Source organism: Balaenoptera borealis (genome assembly GCF_965194805.1).
Source record: "Balaenoptera borealis genome assembly, contig: HAP1_SCAFFOLD_1020, whole genome shotgun sequence".
Taxonomy (NCBI): domain Eukaryota; kingdom Metazoa; phylum Chordata; class Mammalia; order Artiodactyla; family Balaenopteridae; genus Balaenoptera; species Balaenoptera borealis.
The window spans coordinates 126,007-135,313 of NW_028123191.1; the positions used below are offsets into that span (position 1 = coordinate 126,007).

Sequence of the window (9,307 nt, forward strand, 5' to 3'; positions counted from 1 at the left end):
TCTGCACTTCCAGCCCAGTTCCCCACGCCAGCCCTGATGGGCACGGAGTCTCTTTGTCCAAGACAGACAAAGGAAGACAGAGCCAGAATGAAGTCAACAACTTTTATTACAGCTCACATATTTCATAGAAAAAGGAATGTAGCGTCAGGTCCGGTTGTATGAAAAACGGTAAAATGCAGGTTCGTCCTGGTTGCTCTGTTGACACCCGGGGCAGGCTCTCCGCGACATCAGGCACAGCAGCTGCACTTGTCCGAGGCCCCTTTGCAGACGCAGCCCTGGGCACACTTGGCGCAGCCCACGGGGCAGCAGGAGCAGCAGCCTGGGGAAGCGAGGGCAGCGTGCGGTCGGACCACGCGTTGTCCGGAGCCACCCTTCCCAGCAGCAGGCCTGGCCCCAGCTGCCCTCAGGCCCAGACCCTGAGTTTAGGATGGTGTCCTCTGTCCTGAGATCATTGCTCTCAGACACTAGGTTCAGGTTGCCTGCCCCATCTGTGCCCAGGACAGGGCACAGAGCCTTGGAGAGACAGTGAGCAGGGCCTCTGGGGACGAGAGAAAGCCAGCGCCCAGCACCGTCAGTGATGTGAGCAAAGTCCTCAGGATCAAAGTGGAGGCAAAGCCCTGACAGAGCAGCTCCCGCTCGGGATAGGGAAGCTCTGGGCTGCTTCGACAGGAAGGGGCTGCCCCAGGTCCGAGAAACCACACACGGTCACTAGTTCATGTCCCTAAAGTGCTTCAGTCCCTGAGAGGATTCAGAAGCGTGACTCAGGAGGCAGGAGGACTAGTTCTACTGACAGGTCTGAGGTTGTTTGTTAATGACCCGTCTGGGCCTCAGTCTCCCTGTTCTCTAGTGCGCACTTGGGTCTCGGTCATCTGGAAGGTGATTCCAGCTCTGATTGTGAATCCCTTCCTGGTGGGGGGGGGGGGGTGGGGGGGTGGTGGGGGTTACCGGGAAGTTTGGTCACTGTCCTGCTCCTGCCTGCTGAGCTCTGGGCTCCCTGCTCGCACTCAGCCCAGACCCCGCATTCCCAGAGAAGGCCCCGCACACTCACTCTTCTTGCAGGAGGTGCATCTGCAGGCTTTGCAGGTGCAGGAGCCAGCGCAGCTGCAGGAGCCGCCTGCCAGGAAGGGAAAGGCCCGCGGTGAGCAGGGAGAGGGATGCAGGAGCTAGAGCAGACGGTCAGCAATGCCTCCCTGAGCCCTCCTCCTCTGTCAGGACCCAGCCCTGGGAGCTCGTGTCCACTCAGGCGGATAGAGAAGCCCCAGCTCCTCTCTTCTGGTCCAAGGAGAGTAGGTCCCCTCCTGATGGACTCCACAGGGAAGGTCCCAGGCTCCAGACCCAGCCCAGGCTGACTGGGGCTGGGGGCCAGGGCCCATGGCCTGAACCCGAAAGAGGCAATGTCCCCTCCTCCCATCAAGTCCTGGCAGCTCCGAGGCCTCCTCCAAACACTGGGTCCCGGTCTAGCAGTCCCCTGACCAGCTGGGTGACCTCAAGAAGGACAGCCTGGAGCCTCCGTGCCCTCAGTGTTAACGGAGAGGCAAAGGGAGACTGACGTGCTCTCAGGAGCCTGGCAGGCAAGAAAGCCCTGGACCCGTGACAGGAGTCCTCCTGAGCTCCAACTCAAAACCCTCCCTTCTCGTCCTGTGCCTGCGAAGGGGGGCATCCTAAGGCTCAAAGCCAGGGTTCCCTTACCAGTGGGGCAGGAGCACTTGGGGTCCATCTGGAGGAGGAGTGAGGCCCGAGGTCCAAAGCAAGGGGCGAAGCGGCTTCACTGGTCCGGTCGGGGGCGTGTGGGAGCCAGGAGCCCGTGGGCTCAGTTATAGGCCGAGGAGGCGGCCCGGGCGCAGAGGCCCCGCCCCCGCCTTGCACCCGCCCCGCGGATCCGCGCCCGCGCCCGCGCCCGCGCTGCCCGCGGCGCCCTGGGCCGGGCTGTGAGCAACACGCGGGGCCGAGCGCACGATTCCACTTCGGTGCCGGCTGGAGCGGAGGAAGCGGGTGCCGTGCGGTAAGCGGTGTCCCAGCCCCCTGGCCGCCCCTTCGCGATGTGGCCGACGGGAGCAGCCCCCCTGTTGCCGGGTTGTGCAGGAATCCAGCTCCCGCGTCCTCCGGTCTTCCCCGCCCCAGGCCGCGCGCCGCCGGCCTCCGGGTCGCCGTTTCCTGCAGCCTGAGAACAGCCCCCGCCTCCCGCTCGTGTCCCTGGCTTGGCCGGAGCCGGGGAGCGGTGTCAGAGACCGCAGGCGCATGTGACCCTCACCGCCGTTTCGCCCACCCCGTGTGTCCCCAGGCGTTGGCAGCCCCGGTCTCCACCACGGTCCTTTGGAAGCACTTTTCCGGTACCGTCTCCTGTAACCGCCCCGCGATGAACATTGCCTTCGGCCGCTAGTCGTCACTTGTGTTTTCCTTTCCTGGAGGGATCATGGCGCATTTCTCCGGGGGCTCCTTTGCCTAAACTTTGCAGGGGCGCTCCTCACCGTGGCCGGTCCACCCCACGCCAGGGTGGAGGTTCCCTGATCATGGGATGCTCCCCAGGGAAGGCATCACTGTAGGCGATAGGCAGACCTGGCATGAAATAACAAAGCGACACAAGTGGAGAGTTCCCTTTGGGTAGTCCTGACGATTACACACCATGGAGTCCATGCCAAGCCTTGTTAATCACTTTTGCTCTTTGAATTGTCACACCAACCCGGAAGGGAGCTAGTAGTCAGCAGCCCGTTTCCCAAAGGCCAAACTACCTACAGTACGAGGAGGCTACAGTAAAGGCAGGCACACAGTGCTGGGGAGTGGTGCCCTGCTTCTGTGGTCTTGTGGCTTCGCAGCTGAAAGAGAGAGTCAGTGAGAAAGCTCCCCTTTGGCCCAGAGCTGTGTCTTCAGCCCGTCTCTACCGTGTCCAGCTGAATCCTGGGGGGGGGACCGAAGTGACAGAATAGGAATGTATTTATGCTTTTGTGGCTTCCTTCTGACTCTCTCCTTCAGCAGTGTTCAAGAGGTTTCTTTTGGTACAACGTATTTCAGAAAACCCCTGAAAAGAAAATGGTAGGGAAATCCTGGTGCAGGTGACAGCAGAGATGGCAGGATCCTTCTGCATCTGTTAGGAGGACACCGACTGTCTTGCTCACGGCTTTCTATCTGTAGTGTCAATGGCTCCTTGCGTGAAGGGAGGATAACCCCCTCCGGGGAAGTGGTCCCATGCTCACAGGGTTGATGAGGACGACCCAGAACACAGAGCTAAACACACCATCCTTGCTTGCGTGTCTGGAAGGAGAACAATGTCTCCTAGGCTAATGATAACAAATAAATAAATAAATAGGTGATATGATCGATTACTCCCTGAGTGCCCAGTATATTCTGACATTCTTTGCACGGATTCAGTTCTTTCATCCCGAGAGCCAGACACTATTTTTTTGCCCTTTAGAGCAGCGGAGACTGAGCCACAGCGAGGTTATGTCCCATGGCTATCTGTGGCACAGATGGGACTGGCCCTCCTGCAGGCTGACTGCAGCCCCCCGCCCAATCGGACAGCATGTCATGCCATGAAAGGTGAGGACACTGAACACCTGGCCCAGAGGCAGCAGTGGGAAAGCACTGAGCAGCTGGCAGTCAGAACCCTCTGCACAGCTCTGTGACCTCTCTGGGCTTCAGCCTCCCACCTCTGCAGCCAGGAGCACAGCTGGACTGTCTCCGAAGACCCTTGCGGCCCTGAAAAAGGAGAGGCCGGATTCAGCCTCCAGTGATGTCATAACCGGCACCATGTGGCCGGGAGGTGAGACAGCTGTAGTGTAGGTTTGGTCCTTTGAGTCTAGGCTGTGTGCCCTTGGGTAAGTTGCTCAACCTGTCTGGAATTGGCACCGTCGCTCCAGACCATGCAGGTTCACTGAGTGTGTCCAAATGCTGTGGCGGTGACTCGTTCCATGGGGCTTGTTGGAGGAGATCCCCACGCCCTCTGGCACTGGGTAAGCAAGGTTCCTATCCATCTCTGCCCTCACCATGAGCTTGCTTGCAAAGCAGGGAGCCTTTCTCCAGGAGCTTGTTGGGAGCTAAAGGATTCTCCGTGCACAGATGTCAGTGTGGAGATAGCGATCAGAAAGGACACCGTTCGGGAAGCCCGAGCTAGGAGCCAGGCCACTGTCTCGCTTATTCCCCCTCTTGGAAATTAATCTTTTCTGTAGAAAGGAGGAAATGACATCTCAGAGAGTATCAGTGACTTGCCAGGTCAGGAAGTGGCACGGTGGCTGTGAACCCGGGTGCCTGACACCAGCACCCACGCACGCAGCACGGGCCGGCTCCCGAAATGCCCTCTTCACACAGGGCACCTGTGGCCGATCTTGGTCCTGACTTCTGAGCCTCTTGTCTCCTCTTTCTCTTGGAGTGCCCATGAAATAGGAATTCCCTCCCCAGACCGCCAGGGGGCCCAGCACCTGAACTATATCACCTGTCCCCTCAGCACACACGTCTTGCTAATAAACACCACCAGGCCCTCCGCACTGCAGCACCACCATCACTCTGCAGCGGAACACGTGAAGTCCTCCTTCTGAAACCAAGTCTCTGGGAAACGGCTGGGAAATGCCCACCAGACAAATCCAAGTCACTTTCGGGGTGTCAGGTAGCCACGGGCTGGATTTTGAGGGAAGGGAAGATGTCAGGCTGATCTAGGGAGGCACTGGCGAAGATTCAGGGCCAAGCCCCTGCAGGGAGCCGTCAGGGGTGGCGAGTGTCCTGTCCGTAGCCCTGGGCGAGCCAAGACTGATGTTGCGTGTGGGGAGGCAGGGGGCAGAGCTGCTCCAGGCGTGTGTGGTCCACACAGTGGGGCATGTGTGAAGTGTTCCCGGGACTCAAGCACACACTTCAATGTATGTGCAGCCTATGAGAGCCTCTAATTTTCAGAATTGCTCCTCCACGTGTTAAGGTGATTTTACGTGTTGAAGGGAAAAATGGGTTTCCCATATCGTGTCCTTTTACATTTTTTTCTTAGCGATTCTTTTTACTGACCAGGGTGAAAACTGTGGCAGAAAATACAAATAGGTCTTTCCAGGGTGTGTTAGACGCAAGCCCCGTGTAGAAGTCAAACAAGGGGGGTGTGGGATTCCATCCCCTCTGGGTGCTTTTCCAGGCTCTCATCACCGAGGACTGAGTTTGGCAGGGGCCCCCAGAGAAGGAAAATGAGAAACGGACCACTTGCTCTGCAATCCATACTCCTAAGGGGAATAGAGGGAGTGCGTCCTCTGTGTGTCCGATGCCCTGTGTCTTCTGGGCGAGGCTTTCCTTTGGAGCTGAGAAACTGAAGCTCACATTAACCTAAGCGGCTAAGACGCTCCGTGTGTGTGTGTGTTTTGGGGGGTGGGGGAGGGTCCTCTTTGGTCCAGAGCCGAGGTCTCTGCACTTCCAGCCCAGTTCCCCACGCCAGCCCTGATGGGCACGGAGTCTCTTTGTCCAAGACAGACAAAGGAAGACAGAGCCAGAATGAAGTCAACAACTTTTATTACAGCTCACATATTTCATAGAAAAAGGAATGTAGCGTCAGGTCCGGTTGTATGAAAAACGGTAAAATGCAGGTTCGTCCTGGTTGCTCTGTTGACACCCGGGGCAGGCTCTCCGCGACATCAGGCACAGCAGCTGCACTTGTCCGAGGCCCCTTTGCAGACGCAGCCCTGGGCACACTTGGCGCAGCCCACGGGGCAGCAGGAGCAGCAGCCTGGGGAAGCGAGGGCAGCGTGCGGTCGGACCACGCGTTGTCCGGAGCCACCCTTCCCAGCAGCAGGCCTGGCCCCAGCTGCCCTCAGGCCCAGACCCTGAGTTTAGGATGGTGTCCTCTGTCCTGAGATCATTGCTCTCAGACACTAGGTTCAGGTTGCCTGCCCCATCTGTGCCCAGGACAGGGCACAGAGCCTTGGAGAGACAGTGAGCAGGGCCTCTGGGGACGAGAGAAAGCCAGCGCCCAGCACCGTCAGTGATGTGAGCAAAGTCCTCAGGATCAAAGTGGAGGCAAAGCCCTGACAGAGCAGCTCCCGCTCGGGATAGGGAAGCTCTGGGCTGCTTCGACAGGAAGGGGCTGCCCCAGGTCCGAGAAACCACACACGGTCACTAGTTCATGTCCCTAAAGTGCTTCAGTCCCTGAGAGGATTCAGAAGCGTGACTCAGGAGGCAGGAGGACTAGTTCTACTGACAGGTCTGAGGTTGTTTGTTAATGACCCGTCTGGGCCTCAGTCTCCCTGTTCTCTAGTGCGCACTTGGGTCTCGGTCATCTGGAAGGTGATTCCAGCTCTGATTGTGAATCCCTTCCCGGTGGGGGGGGGGGGTGGGGGGGTGGTGGGGGTTACCGGGAAGTTTGGTCACTGTCCTGCTCCTGCCTGCTGAGCTCTGGGCTCCCTGCTCGCACTCAGCCCAGACCCCGCATTCCCAGAGAAGGCCCCGCACACTCACTCTTCTTGCAGGAGGTGCATCTGCAGGCTTTGCAGGTGCAGGAGCCAGCGCAGCTGCAGGAGCCGCCTGCCAGGAAGGGAAAGGCCCGCGGTGAGCAGGGAGAGGGATGCAGGAGCTAGAGCAGACGGTCAGCAATGCCTCCCTGAGCCCTCCTCCTCTGTCAGGACCCAGCCCTGGGAGCTCGTGTCCACTCAGGCGGATAGAGAAGCCCCAGCTCCTCTCTTCTGGTCCAAGGAGAGTAGGTCCCCTCCTGATGGACTCCACAGGGAAGGTCCCAGGCTCCAGACCCAGCCCAGGCTGACTGGGGCTGGGGGCCAGGGCCCATGGCCTGAACCCGAAAGAGGCAATGTCCCCTCCTCCCATCAAGTCCTGGCAGCTCCGAGGCCTCCTCCAAACACTGGGTCCCGGTCTAGCAGTCCCCTGACCAGCTGGGTGACCTCAAGAAGGACAGCCTGGAGCCTCCGTGCCCTCAGTGTTAACGGAGAGGCAAAGGGAGACTGACGTGCTCTCAGGAGCCTGGCAGGCAAGAAAGCCCTGGACCCGTGACAGGAGTCCTCCTGAGCTCCAACTCAAAACCCTCCCTTCTCGTCCTGTGCCTGCGAAGGGGGGCATCCTAAGGCTCAAAGCCAGGGTTCCCTTACCAGTGGGGCAGGAGCACTTGGGGTCCATCTGGAGGAGGAGTGAGGCCCGAGGTCCAAAGCAAGGGGCGAAGCGGCTTCACTGGTCCGGTCGGGGGCGTGTGGGAGCCAGGAGCCCGTGGGCTCAGTTATAGGCCGAGGAGGCGGCCCGGGCGCAGAGGCCCCGCCCCCGCCTTGCACCCGCCCCGCGGATCCGCGCCCGCGCCCGCGCCCGCGCTGCCCGCGGCGCCCTGGGCCGGGCTGTGAGCAACACGCGGGGCCGAGCGCACGATTCCACTTCGGTGCCGGCTGGAGCGGAGGAAGCGGGTGCCGTGCGGTAAGCGGTGTCCCAGCCCCCTGGCCGCCCCTTCGCGATGTGGCCGACGGGAGCAGCCCCCCTGTTGCCGGGTTGTGCAGGAATCCAGCTCCCGCGTCCTCCGGTCTTCCCCGCCCCAGGCCGCGCGCCGCCGGCCTCCGGGTCGCCGTTTCCTGCAGCCTGAGAACAGCCCCCGCCTCCCGCTCGTGTCCCTGGCTTGGCCGGAGCCGGGGAGCGGTGTCAGAGACCGCAGGCGCATGTGACCCTCACCGCCGTTTCGCCCACCCCGTGTGTCCCCAGGCGTTGGCAGCCCCGGTCTCCACCACGGTCCTTTGGAAGCACTTTTCCGGTACCGTCTCCTGTAACCGCCCCGCGATGAACATTGCCTTCGGCCGCTAGTCGTCACTTGTGTTTTCCTTTCCTGGAGGGATCATGGCGCATTTCTCCGGGGGCTCCTTTGCCTAAACTTTGCAGGGGCGCTCCTCACCGTGGCCGGTCCACCCCACGCCAGGGTGGAGGTTCCCTGATCATGGGATGCTCCCCAGGGAAGGCATCACTGTAGGCGATAGGCAGACCTGGCATGAAATAACAAAGCGACACAAGTGGAGAGTTCCCTTTGGGTAGTCCTGACGATTACACACCATGGAGTCCATGCCAAGCCTTGTTAATCACTTTTGCTCTTTGAATTGTCACACCAACCCGGAAGGGAGCTAGTAGTCAGCAGCCCGTTTCCCAAAGGCCAAACTACCTACAGTACGAGGAGGCTACAGTAAAGGCAGGCACACAGTGCTGGGGAGTGGTGCCCTGCTTCTGTGGTCTTGTGGCTTCGCAGCTGAAAGAGAGAGTCAGTGAGAAAGCTCCCCTTTGGCCCAGAGCTGTGTCTTCAGCCCGTCTCTACCGTGTCCAGCTGAATCCTGGGGGGGGGACCGAAGTGACAGAATAGGAATGTATTTATGCTTTTGTGGCTTCCTTCTGACTCTCTCCTTCAGCAGTGTTCAAGAGGTTTCTTTTGGTACAACGTATTTCAGAAAACCCCTGAAAAGAAAATGGTAGGGAAATCCTGGTGCAGGTGACAGCAGAGATGGCAGGATCCTTCTGCATCTGTTAGGAGGACACCGACTGTCTTGCTCACGGCTTTCTATCTGTAGTGTCAATGGCTCCTTGCGTGAAGGGAGGATAACCCCCTCCGGGGAAGTGGTCCCATGCTCACAGGGTTGATGAGGACGACCCAGAACACAGAGCTAAACACACCATCCTTGCTTGCGTGTCTGGAAGGAGAACAATGTCTCCTAGGCTAATGATAACAAATAAATAAATAAATAGGTGATATGATCGATTACTCCCTGAGTGCCCAGTATATTCTGACATTCTTTGCACGGATTCAGTTCTTTCATCCCGAGAGCCAGACACTATTTTTTTGCCCTTTAGAGCAGCGGAGACTGAGCCACAGCGAGGTTATGTCCCATGGCTATCTGTGGCACAGATGGGACTGGCCCTCCTGCAGGCTGACTGCAGCCCCCCGCCCAATCGGACAGCATGTCATGCCATGAAAGGTGAGGACACTGAACACCTGGCCCAGAGGCAGCAGTGGGAAAGCACTGAGCAGCTGGCAGTCAGAACCCTCTGCACAGCTCTGTGACCTCTCTGGGCTTCAGCCTCCCACCTCTGCAGCCAGGAGCACAGCTGGACTGTCTCCGAAGACCCTTGCGGCCCTGAAAAAGGAGAGGCCGGATTCAGCCTCCAGTGATGTCATAACCGGCACCATGTGGCCGGGAGGTGAGACAGCTGTAGTGTAGGTTTGGTCCTTTGAGTCTAGGCTGTGTGCCCTTGGGTAAGTTGCTCAACCTCTCTGGAATTGGCACCGTCGCTCCAGACCATGCAGGTTCACTGAGTGTGTCCAAATGCTGTGGCGGTGACTCGTTCCATGGGGCTTGTTGGAGGAGATCCCCACGCCCTCTGG

At 59.2% G+C, this 9,307-nt stretch overlaps 1 protein-coding gene across 1 annotated transcript; it reads right to left on the minus strand.

The window, feature by feature from the left end:
• Positions 1-227: 227 nt before the first annotated feature.
• On the minus strand, positions 228-1,717 carry LOC309621829 (metallothionein-1E; the record flags this gene model as incomplete). The annotated part of the gene is made up of 3 exons (XM_082409157.1): positions 228-319; positions 1,049-1,114; positions 1,690-1,717. The coding sequence occupies 3 exons, from the start codon at positions 1,715-1,717 to the stop codon at positions 228-230; spliced, it is 186 nt and encodes a 61-aa protein (XP_082265283.1).
• Positions 1,718-9,307: the final 7,590 nt, after the last annotated feature.